The 20,519-nt window shown below is 36.2% G+C and overlaps 1 protein-coding gene across 8 annotated transcripts in view; it reads left to right on the top strand.

Annotated features, from left to right (window-relative positions):
* The window catches only part of LOC113051848 (nuclear factor of activated T-cells 5), a 37,776-nt gene that overhangs the window by 6,034 nt on the left and 11,223 nt on the right, over positions 1 to 20,519 (top strand). For 2 of the 8 annotated variants that reach the window (XM_026215984.1, XM_026215983.1), the window contains exons 2-3: positions 10,859 to 10,984; positions 19,805 to 20,360. In XM_026215984.1, coding sequence (XP_026071769.1) covers positions 10,859 to 10,984; positions 19,805 to 20,360 — 682 coding nt within the window. Of the gene's footprint in view, positions 1 to 10,856; positions 10,985 to 11,618; positions 12,174 to 19,161; positions 20,361 to 20,519 lie in introns of those variants that run through there. The other 6 variants (XM_026215990.1, XM_026215986.1, XM_026215988.1 and 3 more) reach the window with 6 other exon arrangements.

Here is a 20,519-nt window from a genome sequence, read left to right as displayed (position 1 = left end):
AAGCTTGTCACCGACACATAATCCATGATTTTATCTCCAGTCACAGTTGTGACGGTGTCTGGGGTTGAAGAGAGGTGGGCAGAGCGGTTGCGTAATTTCAGTTTCCTGTGTTTTCATTCCTGCTCAGTGACTCACCTCTGTATCTTGTTCTGATTCCAGCACACTCCTGACACTAGACAAACTTGGGAAAAAATATTAAAATGATTAAAACATGAGATGTAGAGTCCAGACTTCAATCCTTTTGAACACTGATCTACAGGTGGTGGACCATTCTCTCTCTCTCTCTCTCTCTCTCTCTCTCTCTCTCTCTCAAAAAAAAACAAAAAAAAAACAAGTGATGCAAGTATCGTCAAAGACTCTAGAATACCCAAGACATGTCAGTCGTATAGTTTTGATTGGGGAAAGTGCAAAGCTCAATATGGCGCACTGGCTGATCTAGCCTGAAAAATTTTCTTTTTATAATGCTATTTGAGCAAAAGTAACAACATTTATTACACAGTTGTTGTCAGACTTCTTTGGTGATTTCAAATATGAAATTTAATCGTAAGCTTAGTGAACAGTTTTGGAGAATTTGATGTTTCCCCATTCAAAGAGATAGGAGCTGCACTTGGATGCCCGAGAGGCGTTTCAAAGATGGCCGCCGAGTAACATGATATTGGTATCGGGCATTTTTGTAGGCTGATATACAGAAACAAGTTAGCATTTTAGCACTTCTGATTCCAGCATCCTGCGTCAGTTGGTTTTTGGTTAAAAGTTGAGCTCAAGATATTTTCACCTTATATTCAGTGAAATAAAATACATCAGAAAAACGGTAAACCCCCTTTTTAGTTAATGTATTTTAACAATATTTGTTTAGAGATGTTGTTGGGGCCATTAAATGTCTTCATGTTGAACAGATAATCTCATCTACTCACTAGTCTGCTTTCACAGTCTCATTGTGTTTACAGTCGTGCTCTTGCAAACTATTCTAGCTCAAACTTCAGAGGAAAATGTTTTTATATAAAGACAGAAAGAGTAAAGCTTAATGGTGGTTATGTTGAAGGCATGTGACTGTGGTTTAGTTTGTTGATAGGCTACTCTTAGCTTTTTACTTCTGGCGATTGCATTCAAGCTTCAGAATAAAGCCTATGTTCCTTTTTGAGGAGTATTTCTGATGAACAAAACATGTAAGAATCATAAATGTACAATGTTGGCATAAGCATAATGTTGGAGTTTATTTTCTGAAATAATCCAAAAGCCAATGAAAAAAGTTTTTGTCAAAGTGAAGCAGGGTGAAATACATCATTACATTTGAAGACTGTAAAAAAAAAAAAAAAAAAGTAGTGTAAAAATAACCTGTAAAGCAACACTAAGTTACTTTTTCTGTGTTTGAAATACGCAAAATGTATATAATGAGTGAGTAAATCATAAATTCATCTACCAAACCACCTTTTTGTCTTTTCCCAAATCACTACGGTACATTTCTATTAAGTGTTTATGTTTTAACTATAGTTCGGGTCGTCACCGCTGCGGAGTAACACACACCTGCGTGATTCGCCATAGACATAAACTTAGAGAAGTAGATCCGGTTAGAATGTTCTTCCGCGGGATGCGTGCAGTTGTGTATATTAACCGCTAGAGCGCCAACATCTACAGTGTTGCTTTAATATTCCCAACATGTTGTTTTTCTTTGATTTTATTTAAATTTAATTAATTTTAACTGTATACATGAATTTATTTGTATTAGTCGGTTTAATAATTGAGTGTTTATGCTTTTATCAACACTAATTATTAATTTAGGTCTATTTTGTGGTTGTGGACTTTCAGTTCCCTTTAACGTATCAAACCAGTGTCTGTTTATTATTTTGAAACTGTGAGATATTTCATTTTTCTGATAACCTCGACTCTTTGCCCATGCAGGTGCATTGCTGTGATAATAGACGAGTTCTCCTTGTCCATGTCTAATGAATCAGCAGACACTCTACAGCCTTAATTAGATTGCCAGCCGAATCCACTTATGTTATTAAAGTTCTCAAGGTGTGGATTTAGTCTGAATGAGTCCGAAGGGCAAATGCACAGAGCTGAGGACTCTCTCAGTTGACGTGTTGAAACAGTGGGGTCCAAAAATCTGAGTGCGCAATGCATATCTGGGGGTCTTTAAGGGTGGAAAATAAGTGTTTTGGAAAGCGAAACCCTAGTTTTAGCATATTCGGAGAATCGTGCACTCACATTCCAATTTTGAAAAATTTTAGTTTTTGCACTTAGCTATGATGTGAATGGTTGCATCTTAGTATTTGGTAATGGCTGTTAATGTGCATCTCTTAGATGGGTTTCTCTATTGCTTTGCAAATGTGGATGTGTTACATAATGTGATTTATATGCGGAGTGTCACTCTTTCAGCGAGGGTTGGATGGCTTTGTGTTTGTGTCAGTGCAGTGGCCATGCTTGTGTAAACAGCATGAATTCCTCACTGTGCCGAGGCGCTGCTTTCATCTGAGCCCAGTGTCTGTTTCTTCCCCTCTCCACCGCCCTGTGAAGCTGCTGGTAAACACAGCCGACACAGACTTGTTTCTGTGCTAAAAATGCTCTCCTGAGATCCAGCTGAGAGCTAGTGCGGGCTTCTCACGAACGTCACCTCAGGTGAATTCACACTTCATGTTGAGGTGTATGTACTTCCCCTTAGGTTCTTAAACAAATATACTGCTTTAAATATAGAGCAGCTAGTGTTTGCATTATTTTCGTCATTAATACAGTACAGTGTACCCGAGTTTCTAAGCCTCGAGGTCAAAGGTCATGCTCAGATAGTATAACCCTGTGGGGAAATAAAAAGACTTTTAAAAAGAGTATTTATTAAGGAAATAATATACTTAAATGTGAGCTGAATCTAATATTTAATTGCATGTTAATAGAACTTAAATGTATATGGTTAGGTTTTTTATTTTATTTTATTTTTTTGCCAGATATGAGTCTTGGCCAATATAGACGGCAACATACAAAAACTGGAAACATAGTAAATATCGCCAACTTCTAATGATAGGAGGTGGCATTATTTTTTCCATCCCTCTAGTCTCTGAGTCTGTAGAAAGCTGAATTTTGTTTGGTTTAACAGCAGAGTTTGGTTTATCTGGCCACACAATTAGGAAAGAGGCTATTGAAAACAAATTTCACTCCCACATTCAATTAACTCTTCTGGCAACGTCCCTCGGATCTAAAACACAACTGAAAAATACAGTATAAGGCTATTTATTGGCACGGATGGTTCCACGAAGAGCCTTTAACATCCATGGAACCTTTTAATACATAAGCCTACATGTAATAGGAAGCATGAGGTGGCACGTAGAATGAAACAAACATCCTCCTTAGTTCCTCCACCCTGTCCCAGGCTGGTCTGTAAAGTCCCCCTTAATGTCTACCTCAAGGTTAAGCCATTGTTTAACCCAGAGCTATTGAAGCTATAGTAATGTAGCTGCTTTGATCATGTTCTTCTGGCTTTTTTTTTGTCCATGTATTTTGTCTTGGATGATCTCATTATCTATTGCCCTCGAGGGATTGAGGCAAATAATGTGACATTTGTTTTCGTTTGACTTTAATAACTTTGCCAATATAGGCTGTTGAATCTCGTCCTGTGCATTTGTGAATAGCTTGCTGTGCATTGAGCTAGTGGATTTTGAAACTAGCGTCAAGTCGTGACAATCCACAAATTTGTGGAATCCACCCACCGTCTGCTCAAGCCAATCAGATAACAGCCACACTTCGTTGACCAATCCTGTTCTTGCTATTACCAATCACATTTTTCAATCACTAAAAATGATTCAGAATCCAAAAATGTGCACTACGCTACAATCCACAAATGCAGACACAAATGTCATACATACATCAGATTGGTTTCTTCTTTAAATTATAAAAAAGGAAAATATGAATGGTATTATAATGTTATACTAAAACTAAAATTATGTGAAAAAAAAATTATGGGAAAAATCCATAAGATAACACGTAGAAAGAAAAAAATACATCTTAAGCAATCACAACAACATAAGTGCACTGGACTCTGAATGATTAATTGCTGCTTTTGTGGGAAGTCGTGGCCTAATGGTTAGAGAGTTGGACTCCCAATCGAAGGGTTGTGAGTTCGAGTCTCGGGCCGGACGGAATTGTGGGTGGGGGTAGTGCATGTACAGTTCTCTCTCCACCTTCAATACCACGACTTAGGTGCCCTTGAGCAAGACACCGAACCCCCAACTGCTCCCCGGGCGCCGCAGCATAAATGGCTGCCCACTGCTCCGGGTGTGTGTTCACAGTGTGTGTGTGTGTGTGTTCACTTCTCTGTGTGTGTGCATTTCGGATGGATTAAATGCAGAGCACAAATTCTGAGTATGGGTCACCATAATTGGCTGAATGTCACTTCACTTTCACTTTCACTTTCTTTTGAATGATTACATAATTGTGGCATCATAATTGTAATCGCGATTAGAAATCCGATTAATTGTGCAGCCCTAACAAATGCATGCATCGATCTACAAATGTACAAGACAAGATCCAGAATGAATGCAAATCTCATTTTATTTATTTGTGAATTTATTTAATGTTTATGAAACTCTTAAGATGTGTTTGTGGATCTCATTCTATTTATATTTTATGATCTCCATAATCAAGACCTTCTCGGATGTTGTTTTGCTCATTAATTTTTGTCGCAGGACCCAGTGGTTTGTCGTTAAATACGTCTAATCTTAATGATAGATTTGTTTCTTACAAACGCACAGGTTTTCACTTCCCAAGACATTAACTGATAGACTGGAGTGCTGTGGATTATTGTGATTTTTTTATCAACTGTTTAGACTCTCATTCTGACGGCACCCATTCACTGCAGAGGATCCATTGGCGAGCAAGTGATTTGATACTAAATTTCACCAAATCTGTTCCGAGGATGAAACAAACTCATATACATCTCGAATGACCTGAAGCTGGGCTAAATTTGAAGCAAATTTTAATTTTTGGGTGAACTATTCCTTTAAGCACTGGTTTCTTTTACATCCAAATGAAAAATATGTACTTTTAAGACCGTTTACTACATCTTATCTGCAGAATATGTAAAAGATTATCTCTCTCTGTGTCTGGTTTGGTAGTACTAGCTTTAGGGCAGCAACTGTTATTTAGTTTTTTTCCCCTCATATAGAGCAGCACCCTTTTAAATTTGCCTTTAGCAGATACTTAATGCTCAGAATACATGGAGATGAAGGCTGCGCTTTGCTCCTGGTTGCTATGGTGCAGTCGACAGCAGGGTAGAATAGGTAATAAACATTTGTAGAGTGTTATAAATGATTCCCAGCTTAAATCCCTCTTGTCCTTTGAATGGAGCCTTTCGCCTTGTAAACCTTCAAAGGCACTGTCTGTATCGGCGGCGCCAGGAACACTTTTAGTCCACATCCCATTTAAGATATTAAAAAACATTGCTCACCTCTGTTTCTGATTCTGGTCCTGAAAAGAATTGTCAGAATACACCGATTTCAAGAGCACCTTACATTAATGTAGTCAATAATTGTGCAAGTTTGAATTTCAGTTTTGTTTTCCTTTATATAAATATCAGATATTATTATATTATTTACATTTATGCATTTAGCAAACACTTTTATGCAAAGTGTAACAAAACCAATTCGTCAAAGAGTCTATCAATTCAAGTTTTGTCCTTGATGTTAGTTAAGGATTAGTTCCCCTGGATTTACCCTTTAGGTAAGGTGACTGGATACTGAGCAATGTCATTGTGTGCTAATTAATATTCCTGAGCTCATCCTATATATATATATATATATGTATATGTATATATGTATGTGTATATATATATATGTATGTATATAGCGTCATCATCAAATGCATCATCTGGTTCCCACCTATGTTTTATTTGTGATTTGACAATTCACATTACTGCTTGCCAAGCCTCAAAGCCACTTCACAAAACCTGTTTAGCTAGTTAAATAAAGCAAGGAGATCAAGCCAAAAACGTACAAGAGGAAAAACCCGAGGGGCTGAAGGTAGAGGGGGGTCACAGGGGGGCTTTAGGGTCCAGCAGCCAAAAACACTGGCATTCATGCGTAACCCAGGGCTAATCAGAGCAAGTGCCAAGAATCTGCAGTAGTGAATGAAAGTGTGAATGAAGGATCTGGATAACTTGCATAATGTGTTTTCTTTTTCATTTCTTTACTTCACTTTTCCCCTTTCATGACCAGTTTGAAAATCTTGGTGTTATGGTTAGAGACCATGGTTTTTACAGTGTGCTAGGTGACTTATTCTTATGAATTGGAAGTGAGCTGCTCCCCTTCCTTGCACCAATGTGTTTTTGATATTTGTTTATATATATATATATATATATATATATATATATATATATATATATATATATATATATATATATATATATATATATATATATATATATATATATATATATATGCTCTCAAGATGGGAAAGTTTGATTCACAATAAAACAAAATCCAAAACTTTTTATGAATGTGTGGAGTCATTTTCTGGATTATTTTAAGGAGACAAATATCTTATTAATTAATTATTTTCCCACTATTTTATGTTTTTTTTTTTTTTTTTTTTAGTGTATAATTATGCGAGCCTCGTGTTTTCATTTTTCATAATTTGAATTAATGTATGGTTGTATGTTGTATGTAGGTTGTACGTGTATATATACTGTATCTATATTATTTATATTATATATTCACATTATTTTTATCTTCTGTGTGACCTAAGATGAACAAAATAAAGCTAAAAAAAAAAAAGAAATATGTGATTGAGATTCAAACAATTTGCACAATTTTGCCAACAAGTTTGTGATTATATATCAATAACTAAGTAAAAAAAATTAAATAATAATTAATATGCAAATAAAAAATAATAATGATCAGGGGCGGCTCCAGCCGATTTTGCATGTTTTGAATCAAGGCCCAAATGTAATGACTGTCACTGAACAAATATGAAACTGGACAATAAACCCCCAAAATCATAAGTTACTTTATTTCATTGTGCTTCGGGCTTTGCATATACTGCATACAGCCTGTAAAAATAGACCTTAAAAATAATACTGTCCATGTCCAGAAAGCTAAGAAAAACATCATAAAAGTAGTCAATGTGACATCAGAGGGTCAGTTAGAATTTGTTGAAGCATCGAAAATAAATTTTTGTCCAAAAATAGCAAAAACTACGAGTTTATTCAGCATTGTCTTCTCTTCCAGGTCTGTTGTGAGCACGTTCACTGCAGTTTAGTCATATCTGGTTCGCGAAAGAATCACTCGATGTAAACGGATCTTCTTGAACCAGTTCACCAAATCGAACTAAAACGCTTGAAACGGTTCGCGTCTCCAATAAACATTAATCCACAAATGACTTAAAGAGTTAGTTCACCCAAAAATCTAAATAATGTCATTAATAACTCGCCCTCATGTCGTTCCAAACCCGTAAGACCTCCGTTCATCTTCAGATCACAGTTTAAGATATTTTAGATTTAGCTCTCTACTTTGTACATGTCCAGAAAGGTAAGAAAAACATCATCAAAGTAGTCCTTGGTCTTGATCTTGGATTGTTTATACCGACTGAGATTCTCTGCTGCCTGCCCCGACCTCTATTGTTACTGTTACTGATTCTGGATATCCCTCACATACTTGACGATGTGCTCTGATTACTGCCTGTCTGACCATTCTTTATATTAAACCCCTGCATATGGATCCGAACGTCTCTGACTCCATGTTACACCAGGAGTTCTACTGACATAATTATGTAATGTCTCATAATTAATGAGGAGGCCCTACTCGAAGCTGCCAGATCAGACCAAAAATATAAATTCAAGATGCACTGAATCCAGTAAGAACACATTTAATCATTCTAGTCTTCTCTTACGAAAAAGAAGTATACTTAAGTAATGTTCAAGTATATTTTTAAGTATACTGTACTTTATGTAGTAAGTATACTAATATCAATGCGTACTTGTAGTAAACTTAGTAAGTGTACTATTTCAATTAGTGTTGTCAAAGACTCGGTATTTCGGTACCAAGTTGGTAAAAAAATTTTTCAAACGTCACTGTACCAGGTTTTCTCAAACCTGTAACTTGATGCGCGTGCATGCACGAAGTGTGTGCAGTTGTGTCCTCTAGAGAGAAAGAGTGTGTGAACAGAGCCACATGGAGATTCTGCTAAATTTATTCTGTTGTGTTACGCGAAAAAAGCAAATATACTGGGTTGAAAACAACAAAAGGAAGAGTAAATGACTGAACTGTCCCTTTAATTCAGTGCAAGTGTGTTTTGGCATCGGATCTAGTCTGAGCAAGAAAGGAGCTGGAAAGTGAGAAATTGCTTTGTAGAAGCAATGAAATCATAATGTTGACCAAGTTAATGATATTGCTCTTTGTTTTTCTTTTCCCCAGTGAAAGAAAAACTGTGTTTTGGGACATGAACGGCAACCACTGTGTCCTGTTTGTGTGGGAAGAAACTATGCAGCAAAATAGGAATTTTCTCTCTTAAAAATGAGTGGAAACACTTAGAAACAGTCCAGGTACTGATTCTGCAGCCGCAGTCTTGGTGCACAGCACATATTTTCTGTCTATGTGGTTGGCAATCTGTTTACTTGAAGGGCCCTGTGCACACTGCACATGTTCCTGCATGTGCAGCCTAGGACGGAAATTAGAAATTATTATGCAGGCAAACAGCAGGATTTGAGTAGCTACTCTCATGCCTTATAAGTAATTAATGTGTTGTTGTTTTTTGCAATAGAAAAACCTATTGATTTTTAATAGGTACCATATTCAATTACTCAATAGATATGAGTAAAAGCAAGCACAGCTGAGAGTTGAGGATTCAGAAGCGAATATAGCATACAATACTATAGATCTGCAAGTTGTTCTTTTGTAAGCAACAAGCCATGACAGGTCAGGAAAATATGACTACGCCTTTCCTATCAAATCCATTGAGTTGTCATGGTGTAGCTCCAGAAACGAAATAAGCCTATATCAAATAGAATGATACAGGTGTGTATCAGAAATGTATGGCGAAGTACTGTGGTACTGGCATTTATAAAACAAGCTGTGAATTATAAAAAGGTAGTGTCAAGGCACATTAGCATTTCATTAAAGTCCAGACAATGATATTTGGAAAATGTAATGGTGGTTGCGCAAGAACTGTGATGTTTTTGGTCTCAAGGCCTTTAAAATCCACTTTGCTTGGCTTTTTTGAGATTGAAACAGAGAGTGTCTGTTGATCCCTGTCTCTGTAAACTGTGTTCACGGCCATACCGAGAATTTGCCTTTGCCTGCCCCCATGTTTGCATCTATTTCAGGCCATATAAGAGATGAATTTGTTCTCAGAATTTAAGAGGCCTCTAAACACACCAGTGCTTTCCACACTTTATTTTGTGTAGGGCTGCTTAAAATCGTCTTTATATTATACATGCATATAGAAAGAGTGTGAACATATGCAAACATATTTGGATCTGGAAAGTATGTTCATTTCATTTTTCCATCTACTGTATGTGCAGAGACTGCTAGAAGTTAAACCATTTGTTGATTGTCGTCCCCCAAAGTGTGTCTAAAGGTCTACCTCTTTAGAAATGCTTGAAGGTTTAACATTTGAAAGTGAAGCACTATAACTTGTTATGTAAAATAGAATTAGTATTATAATGATCAAATATAATTTTTTTAAATACGATTCAAAAATGTAATAATAATCACTTTTGGAATATGAGGGTGCAAAAAAAATCTAAATATTGAGAAAATCACCTTTGAAGTTGTCCAAATTAACTTTTAGCAATGCATATTACTAATCAAAAATTCAGTTTTGATATATTTACGGTAGGAAATTTACTAAATATCTTCATGGAACATGATCTTTACTTAATATCCTAATGATTTTTGGCATAAAAGAAACATCGATAATTTTGACCAATACAATGTATTTTTGGCTATTGCTACAAATATACCTCCAGAGACTTAAGACTGCTTTTGTGCTCCAGGGTCACATATTATTATTATTATTTCTCAAACTGACTAAGTTTCTAAAAAACAACAGTGTGAATGTAATGTGGACTAAAAAATCATGACTGAAAAGATGTTCAAGTCCAATTTAAAGTCCAGCTACAAAGTTAATGCAAATACGTTTTGGATTTTAAAATCTCTGTTCACTTAGGCTAACATTTTCTCCATTTACCCGCCCCTGGCAGGTGTGACAAATAATCTGTGGGAAGACCACAGATCTGTGGGAGACGGTCTGTTCTGAAACATTATAATCTCGTTCAGACCCAGTGATGAATGACAAGGGACAGAATGAAGGATTTGAGGAGCTTGTCTCTGGACAGATGGGCAATGGTTATTTTCATTTATTTATTTAAATCTTTTTTTCTTGTGTGCTTGATATGGCTTAACTGCTGGGATCAGTGAGATCTCAACTCCTCAAATCCCTCGAAAGTTACGTTTCAAAGTTCAAATTCCTCATCAGAATGGAGAAATGATTGAAGGCATTGTTCTTGTTCTGTTAAAATAACCCACTACAATCACCAAGTGGCAACTGGCATGCCAAAAGTGGTATTTGTCACTTACTATTGATATGAAATAAGCAGTCAGGACTTTTTCCGTGTTGATGGCCAGGCCGTGTGGGGTTCAGAGAGACACTGTATACCTGGAATTGGACTGACAGATGTAGACCACTTTTATGGTCATGGAAAAGTACTGAAATGAATGTTGTGCTGATTATCACCCCTGCCCTGGCGATAATCCACTTGAAATGAGATATTGTAAAATTCGCTGCATATATCAGTTGCCACAAAGAAATCTGTGCAAGGCTATTTTGACTTGCTGCTTTTTAGACGTAATGGATTTCTCTGTCTGATTCCCTCTAGAATCAGTATATGATCTTCTCCCGAAAGAGCTGCAGCTGCCGTCTTCTAAAGAGCAGAACGCAGCCGCTATGAGTCAGAAAAGTGGTGGAGAGGCAGGACTGCCGCCGTCAACAGCTGTCGCCGCAGGTAAGCTTTGCATTCGTCTTTTAAACCATCTTTTCTCTCAGATGCTGAAGACTGGAGCTAAGACCTGCAGCCACAAATGTGCAACCACATTTTCCGTGGTTAATTAATTTGGTTCATGAAAAATGGTCTTTATATGACAGGTGGTTTGAGGGGAGGGGCTTGGTGACATCAGAGGAAAGTCGTTTCAGAGGTGGAGCAAGTCTTTGATAAAAGATTACAGACAACTAACATTTCTTTCTTTGGAGTAGCGTGCACTGATGAATTGTATAGAGTAAGACCAGGTATGTGCATGAAGATTTAAACAGAGACATTTTAGAACAGATAGCTGTTTTGATGGTTAACATTAAAATAATAATACTTGGGAAAATCGTTCTGATTGCATTTAGATTGGTTTGTTGTTTATATATATATATATATATATATGTTGTTCTTTTTGTGAATGCTGGACCTTGCTAAAAAAATAAAATAAGGAAAACCAGCAAAAAAATATATTTTATGAAAAAATAAAATAAAATAAAAAAACATTTCAGAGAAAACATTTTATTGGGGCATCAGAGTAGCACATTTTTATTTTTTTGCAAATGGTAATTTTTTTTATTACATTTAAATTAACATTTTATTTTACTTTGTATTTAACACACTGTGATACATTTAATAATAATAATAATAAACAGTAAAAAATGAATTTTTACTGTATGAAATTCCATTTGGCCCTGCAGCATCGTTCTAGCTTTATGAATGAACATAACTGGCACAGTGCCACTAGGTCCTAAATTTCCCCCCCAAAAAAAACCTAAATAAGAAAAGCTGTTTGGTATAAAAATCCAATAAGAAAAGTTGACATATACAAAAAAAAATGTATTCTCCAAAAATGTATATGCAAAACATATTCTCAGAAATGCATGTATAATTGCCATTTACTGAAGTTCTTCCCGACTTGCATTGAACAGTGAGGAACGAAACTGTCCACAGTGAACACACTCCTCAGAACCTTTCTTTTGAGTTCCTACTTGTACATTCAAAATGCAATTCACTTTAGTTTCTTTTACTCTGCCCCTTTATCAAAGTGCCCAGGTTTAGGGTGAGTTTCTGTAAGCCAGAAGTCTGTTGCCTTTGGACATCTGTACCTAACTGCAGCCAAATGCATCCCTCTGACGAGGCAGGACATGCTGGCTGCAGCTGAAGGAAGGTGACGTATTTTCCAGCTTAAATGAATTTCATTGTGGGATTTTAGGTTTCACTGCAAATTGGACTTGCTTCTTCTGGCTATTTTTTCTTCCAGTTTAATTAATATTTTATTTGTGTATATGTTTTGTTGTTTATCTGTGAATATGTTCTTAGCAATCAGACTTATGCTCTGGTATTTGCTATTTGTTTGGCATTTGTTTTTCTTTGTTTGCTTGTTGTTTTCTGGGGGTTTAAAAAAAAAAAAAAATCATTTTTCAATTTTTTTTTCAAATTCATTTTTTATTTCATTGTTTATTTATTAATTTTTTTTTAAATTGTTTTGTATCTACTATTTTGTTTTGTGAAGGACGACTCTTTTTTTGACACATTCTTGTCCTTTCAAACATTGTCTTCCTGCTGTGTTGAGTGCAAATATTTTGGGTTCACCATCGTCTTTTCTCCAACCCTAGCATTTTATTACCTTTTATTATCTTCTCTTTTACACTGAAAGATAGCTAAACATAAAAGCAAAGTATTGTTCCATTCTTAAGATCATCTTTCATGTGTGTTTTTTTATATATACTTCTGGAAAATAATAGGCCATTAAACAATTTTTTAATTATAATTTAAAATTATTGTTTTTAATTCAGTTTCCCCATGTGTTTTAACAAAATATTCTTGATAATTATCTGTTCATCGAAATTTATATTTTGAGGCTCTTTAAAGCATTGGTTCCCAACCTGGGGTCCATGAATGAACTATCCAGTGTCCAGATCTGTAACATTCACCATGGATTTACTGTAGTAACACTAACTGCAACCATGAAAGTTTGGCAGGAATAGTAGGCTAAAATGCCTTCAAGTAACATTACGTCGGTTTTATGTTGACATTATGAATACAATTGCTGCCCTCAAATGTTAATCTGAAATAAAATAAACTTTGGTTTATAACTACTACAATATTTCATTTTTTCCAAGAAGCTGTTTTCTTTTATATGCTCATAAGAAGAATCAATTATAGCTCCAGAATTACTCAAAGTAATTTGTGTTTGCATAATATATGTGTGTGAACTGTGTATAATTATTTTATATATATATATATATATATATATATATATATATATATATATATATATATATATATATATATATATGCATGTATTAATTTAATTTAAAAAAAATTGCATGTATATACATTTATACATAATTTATATTATATATAAATATAAATAATTTATATATAAATAAATAAAAATATTAAATATATACATGCATATGTGTGTATTTATATATACAAAATAATTATACAAAGTACACATATATGTTATGCAAACACAAACTTATTTTGGAAACACAAACTAATTTTTTCCCAGCACTAATATATATATATATATATGTATATATGGGGGGGGGGGGTCACGGGTTGTTAAATATGTACATGGGGGGGCCCTGAGGAAAAAGGTTGGGAACCAAGGTGACCACACGTCTCTTCTAATATTGAGTCAGGATCACCCAAATCATGATCCTGGTACTATTATTTAAAAAAAAAAAAAAAATCAGTCACATTGAATTGAATTTTTAATTTTTCCTCTGAGATGGCATCAACTGCAAGTATTCTGCTGCCTAAATCAATAAACGTGTGATTCTCTCACTGCTCGCCTGCAGGAATGTGTGTCCTCCCATCGGAGAATTCAGATTACATTTTAGTTTGGCCACTCGGGGCCCCTGTTGGCTTGTGTTACAGTTTCTATCAATAGTGAAAGCTCTGAGGGCTCAGTATAACACAACACACTCAGGTTGCTGTGTTAAGTTGGCCAACTGCCGAGTAAAGAGTACAGTACGGTCAGACTAATGAATCAAAGCGGGTCTTGTACCTCTGACACAGATTGTCCAAAGTTGAATTTACTTTCTGTTATCTATCTCCTTTTATCATCTGATGGATATGAATATTTTGACTCTGTTGTGTTTGTCTGACATGCATTTTTCCATGTTAATGTTCCCAAATTCCTATCAAAGTTGATGTGAGGCTGATGATACACTGTGCAACTTTGGGCAATAGTGCGTTGAGACATAAAGCCCACGACCGAAGTATCCAGGTACACATTTGTTACCCATTCTCAATGGGAAAGGGCCCAAGCAACATCACTCCAAAAAAGTTGCCCAGTAAAATTGCTCAAAAAGATGCCTAGTGTATCATCAGCGGTCTTCAAACCCATTGTACTCTACATGAAAAGTTGATTTGCAGCCACTTTCAGCCACCTCAGAGAGACAGAAGAGAGAGTGTCTGTATTGTTGCACACCTGCCAAGAGGTTGCAACATAATACATAATGAAAAACTCTGGCTTTGTAGTCCTCCGCCAGAACAGGTTTTCAATTAATTTCATTAATAATTCTGCACACACATATCAAATGTCGTTGTATCAGATGTCAAACTGCCAAATTGTTTCTCCCTTATCTTTACGAAGTGTTTTTGACATAGAATGAAAATTAGCATGGAAAAATAATCAGTTTTATAAATACTATACATTTTTTGATGCATATCTGAAAATGCATTTTATTACTCAAAATCAAATGGTTGAAACTCACACAACAAGCCGCTGTTGATTTGGTTCAACTGATCAGGAAGCGCTATTTCATTGTGTTGAATAAATAAATAAGTAGAGAATGGTTTGCGGTTGCTATTATTTTCACCTGTTCATGTTGCACAGTATTTCTCACATGGAGGAGATTTCTTTCTGATTTAATTATGTACGACTTGGGTGACCACACGTCCTGTGCACGCAGGTGTCCTCGTGTTTATCATGCCACATTTATTCCACAGTTTCATCAGTCCTATTAAAGTAATTCATTTAAACAGACACAACAACAAATCCCATAAATTAGGAGAACTTATACACACAAGAGGTAGAAATAGCAAGGAAAGCATAAATACAATCGATCAGTTCTATGTGTTGGGTGGGATAAAAGCTGAAAGTGGATGCAAATGTTTCCCTCTGATTCATGAGAGTATTATGGTTATCGCTGGATGTTAACTAGGTTTTGTTATGGTTGCTTCTGAATCATTGTTCTGTCTATTCAAGTCTTGTATTTAGACTAGATGCATAGTGTAGTAGAAACTGAACAGCCGTGGATGCATCCTCTACCATTATGATCTGCACGTGAGCCATCATGGTTTCATGGTAAATGGTGAGGATAGTAAAATGATGGGAAGTCATATTATAAAATGCTTTATACTATACAGATTTAAAGCAGCTGTTCAACAGTGTTACTGTTGGAAAATTAATCTATTATTAAACAATTTCACCTGCAAAGCAACTTTATCCAACTACAGAAAATAATAGTGTTATTGAACTCTGTTTATATCAGTTCAATTCATTTGTAATAATGATAAGTTCATAAAAATCGAGTTTAATTCAGCAAGCAGTTGTACAGAAGATAATTGTGGCATTATCCAGTTCAATTCAGTTTCGATGCTGTTCTTATCCAGTAGTGTCACTGCAGTTAAATCGATAATATTACTGAGAATTAATTGTCTTTTAATCTGATTTCAATCTGATTGCTGTCTTAAAACATGCCTGTCTGTGCTTTATTTGTGCTGTAGATGTATTGAAGTGTAATGTATTCCCAGGAAGAATGTTAAAACTACGCTGTACTTCAAAGAATAACCTGGTTTTGTTTTGTGCATATTTGACTGCCATATGGTTGACTGTGACATTTGTTCAGATTTTTTGTAAATCAATTTTTTTTTTTTTTCTTTTTTACTATGTTTGTTAACCTATTTTATCTTCTAAGAAATTCCAGTTGGTTGCTTAATTTGAAGGCTGCGGCAATAAAGTTTTCTCCTGAATTTCTTTCAGAATGTTTTTATTCATGATCCTTTCTCCACAGAATTAAAGAAGTTGCGAAACAATGTTAGGATAATGCTGGTTGTTGCAACAGGGCATCATTTCCACATATTTGAGTGTTTGGAATGGGAAGACTGGATGGGAATGTGGCCAGATTAGCCTAGACTACAGTCATCCAGTGTAAACTAAACAGCGCTGTCATCAGACTGATGATGTTTTTATGTAATGTTCTTTTTGTGCAATTTTTTAGAGGTGTAAGTGACCCACAAATCAATGTTTTGTGTATATGATTGCAATGCAGAATCTGATTTTTTTTTTTTTTTTAGGAGGGGTGTCAAGCTCTCCACATTGTTACTGTCATTCAGTGGACTCAATATCTCATTCAAATTAGTCTTTCATAGTGTGTGTAGGTTCATCGGCTTGTTTTTTTTTTTTGTCTTTCAAACAAAGAATATTATCAAGGGGCCAAGCACCACAGGTAGATATGGACAGTGGGTATAGAAAAGAATCACCCCCCTTTAAAATAATCACATTTTGTTGCTTTGCAGCCTGAAATGAAGACGGACACTGTTTTATATAGCTGTATTATATACTCAGTGCAATTTATAATATCCAAGTGAATGATATAAGTGGAAAAACATGGGAAAAGTTGGAAAAAGGATCACCCCCTCCTAAAAATGATTTGTAAACTCTAGGTGTAGCTAATCACTTTCTCAATGGTCATTTTGATCATCCCAGCATGAAAACAGCTTTCCTGGAGCATTTCGGTCATTGGTAGTGCAACTGAAGCAAACAATCAACTCTTGGTGACGAGGCACTGTCAAAAGATCGATAAAGTTGTGGACAGGCACAAGTCAGGAGATGGATACAAAAAAAGGCTTTATCTGTGAAGTCTGTTATTAAGCAGTGGAAGGTATTTGGTACTGCACAGACCCTCCCTGGATCAGGACGTTGCTCCAAATGGGAAGAAAGAGTCGGAGGAAAGTGGTCAGAGAGGCGACCAAGAGTCCTACAGCAACTCTGAAGCAGTTTATTACAAAGAGTGGTCATTGTGTGCATGTGACGACAGTATCACAAATTCTTCACAAATGTGGCTTGTATGGGAGGGTTGCAAGAAAAAATCCGCTTCTCAAGAAAGGCCACATGCAGTTTGATTGAGCTTTGCCAAAAAGCATGTTCAGATTCTGAGGCAGATGAGACTAAAACTTAATTATTTGGCCTCAACACCAAATGATATGTCTGGAGGAAATCCATCCAAATAACAGCATTCCTACATTAAAGCATGAAGGTGGTGATATCCTGTTCTGGGGGTGTTTCTCTGAAGCAGGGACTGCAGCACTTGTCTGGATATAGAAGGAAAAATGGGATGGGACTGCATACTGTCAAATTCTTGAGGAAAATCTGCTGCCCTCTGCCAGAAAGTTGTCAAATTACCCATCCATTTACATGACTGACAAAAAGTTGTCAATGGGAAGGTTTACCATCCAACATGACAATTACTCAAAACACACAAAAAATGGAGCACACTGTGGTTAAAGGAGAAAAAGGTGAATGTTCCTGCATGGCCTAAAATGTGACCTTGGACTGCAAAACAGCTACATTTTTAGTCTTAGAATGACTTCGAGGAAGGGTTTGGACATTCAACTTTTATGTTGTTATGACTCTTTAGTTCTTTAGCACTGTGCTCTAAAAAGTATTTAAGAGGATTGGTGACAGCACCACCTACTTTTCAACAATTTAGTGTAAAGTAAAAAAGAGGAAATCTAACAATAACAGTTTTTTTTCCCATGGTGATCCATATTTTCTCACCAATTGTTTTTGTTAAATATTGTAAAATCTTTCATGCACTCTTGAATCAGGAGATGCACCATCAGCACTATGTGGTGAGGATCTCAGAGTTGTTTGGGACAGTTCCATCTGTGATCACATTTATGCTACTCCTTCAAATCCCAAGTAAATCCTATACCAGTTTGTCCATGGTCAACCATATTGCTTTGCCAATTTTGTTGTCAAATATTGCATAGCCTTTTCTAAAGTAAAGTTTTGAGGAGCTCTGAACTCAGTTTTGCAGTGTACTTCAGATCCTTTTGGTGCTTGGCCCCAAAGCACTTCGATTTATTTCATCCAAGCTCATCGTCAGACACTAGAACAGATTTGATGTCAAATAATTGTTGCTGTATATTCACTGTAGAAGGGATAGTTCACCCAAAAAGGAAAATTCTGTCATAATTTACTCACCCACATTCCATTCCAAATCCATAAGACTTCCATTTATGTTCGAAACACTGTTTTTATAGATTTTCATCTTCATTGAAGGTCCAAACAACCAAGACTTTGATGCATCAGAAAGTTCATAAAGAGGTTATAAAGATATGAGTCGAGTTGCTTAATCCAAGTCTTTGAATGAAACATGGTCCCTTTATGACAGGTTTATCCTTTTATTCACTTTTGAAAATCTGGAATCTGAGGTTGCAAAAAAATTTAAATACTGAAACAATCGCCTTTTAAACTTGTCCAAATGAATTCTTTGCAATGCATATTAACAATCGAAAAAATTCATCTTAATATATCTTAATGGAACCAATCGAAAAAATTCATCTTAATATATCTTAATGGAACCAATCGAAAAAATTCATCTTAATATATCTTAATGGAACATGATCTTCACTTAATATTCTAATGGTTTTTGGCATAAAAGCAAAATCAATAATTTTGACCCATACAATTTTTTGGGGGGTGTATTGCAAAAAATGTACCCCAGCAACTTAAGACTGGTTTTGTGCTCCAAGGTCACTTCAACTTCAAAGTTTTAGTTGTGTCAGCTTTCAATGGATGGAGAAAACTTTGATAGAATATTTTAAAAATATATTTTTTGAGTGACATGAGGGTGAGGGAATTATGATTTTATTTTTGCCATCTTTTCTATAAACTCTATAAAGGTCTCGTACATTATGCCACAGGCAGGACTTTCTTTAAATCTGCTGTATAGGAATGCTTTACCTCCTTCCTTTGTTTAAATGAGGTGTGGATGGTGTGTAGCCATTCATGATGAATGCCATTGGATGCACCAAAAACAAATAAATGCAATTGAACAAAGCCTTCTTCATTTGAACATATTTGAATGGTCAGCTTTTATTACTCATTGGTTGTCTCATTTTCATTCCAGGAATTTCTCTCTGAAGCAGGGAGTGTCTGCATACAAAATGCTCTGCAGTTTTCTGCTTCATAGGTCAGACACTGGTTTATATGTTGTTTTTGTGGCTATGCTCACTCCCATCAAAATTTGTGCAAATTTGTTTAAGAATTTGCTTGCATCATTTTACACATCTGGATGAGAGATGTAGACCCTCAACTGGAATAAATATTGAAATGTATGTCATTTAACAATTCTTGAGGGTTATATGCAAGAGCTCATTTACTGTAGATTTCCAATGTATGCTTAAATAAAGCCCAAGACATGAGAGGATATTATGGCTAGCGGGCTGTGCGTAATGTCTTGGAGAGTGATGTCATGCCCTGCTCTGCAGTAACTCTACATGAAATGCTTGTTTTTCTTTTTTCACAGATGTTATTCCGCATGATCATTTTGCTCCCGTTGTATGCTGATTTATTTCCACAGCATTTCAACTGCTTATTTGACATTTGCCCTAATGATAGATAATGCTCTGTGAAAGATTAAAAACAGGAACTATTGGAAAGAAAAGATAAAAAGCAATCATGAGAAATGTCTTGACTTGACTGGGACTGTTGGCTCATGATGATACCTTGTCTATGCCTTTATTCACTGATTCTGATTGTACACACTACAGATGCCTCGTCCGTCTCTTCTGCTTTGAGCATGGGAAGTCCTCGCAGTGCTTTTCCCACCTCTTCCACCTCAGCTTCAGAGCGGATCGCCGTGTACGAGAGCAGCACGCCGGGAGATGTTAGCAGTCGAAGAAAAGCCGAGGTTCTGGCTGCGGAAAACAAGCATTCCGGTCGAGAAAAAGGTGGCCAGCAGACCCAGCAGCAGCACCAGATGACACCCTCCAAACGGCCTGTCCTCAACATCTCGCCTCCACCAGAGGACCTGTTCGATGAGAGCAACATTTCCTGCCAAGATGAGCTGCTTCTCGACTCGGAGCAGAGCAGCAGCATCTGGATGGAAAACTCGGTGTCCAACTTCAGCATTGTGAGCTCCAGCTCCTACAATGATAACACTGAAGTGCCCCGCAAGGCCCGCAAGTGCACCCCGCGACAGAAGCCCGGGCCAAAGCCGGTCCCTGCTGAAGAAGCCAGTATGGATGTCTTTGATGCAGATAGTGCCAAAGGTCCACACTTTGTGCTCTCGCAGCTTGGCCCAGACAAGACCTGTTCCAAAGCAAGGTGAGATTATTTATTACCATGGTACGCTTTCACCTACTGTATTAGCATTCATAAAAGCTTTGGTGCTTCTTTGTTGGAGATTGGTGTGAATTAATCAAAATACTGAATCCAATTAAAGGTTCCAAGCTAACAATCAATTAATCAAAAAAAAAAAAAAAA

The sequence above is a fragment of the Carassius auratus genome, chromosome 32 (genome assembly GCF_003368295.1).
Source record: "Carassius auratus strain Wakin chromosome 32, ASM336829v1, whole genome shotgun sequence".
NCBI classification, from domain to species: Eukaryota; Metazoa; Chordata; class Actinopteri; order Cypriniformes; family Cyprinidae; genus Carassius; species Carassius auratus.
Note: the sequence above shows the minus strand (reverse complement) of the source record. Positions and strands in the feature narration are given on the sequence as shown.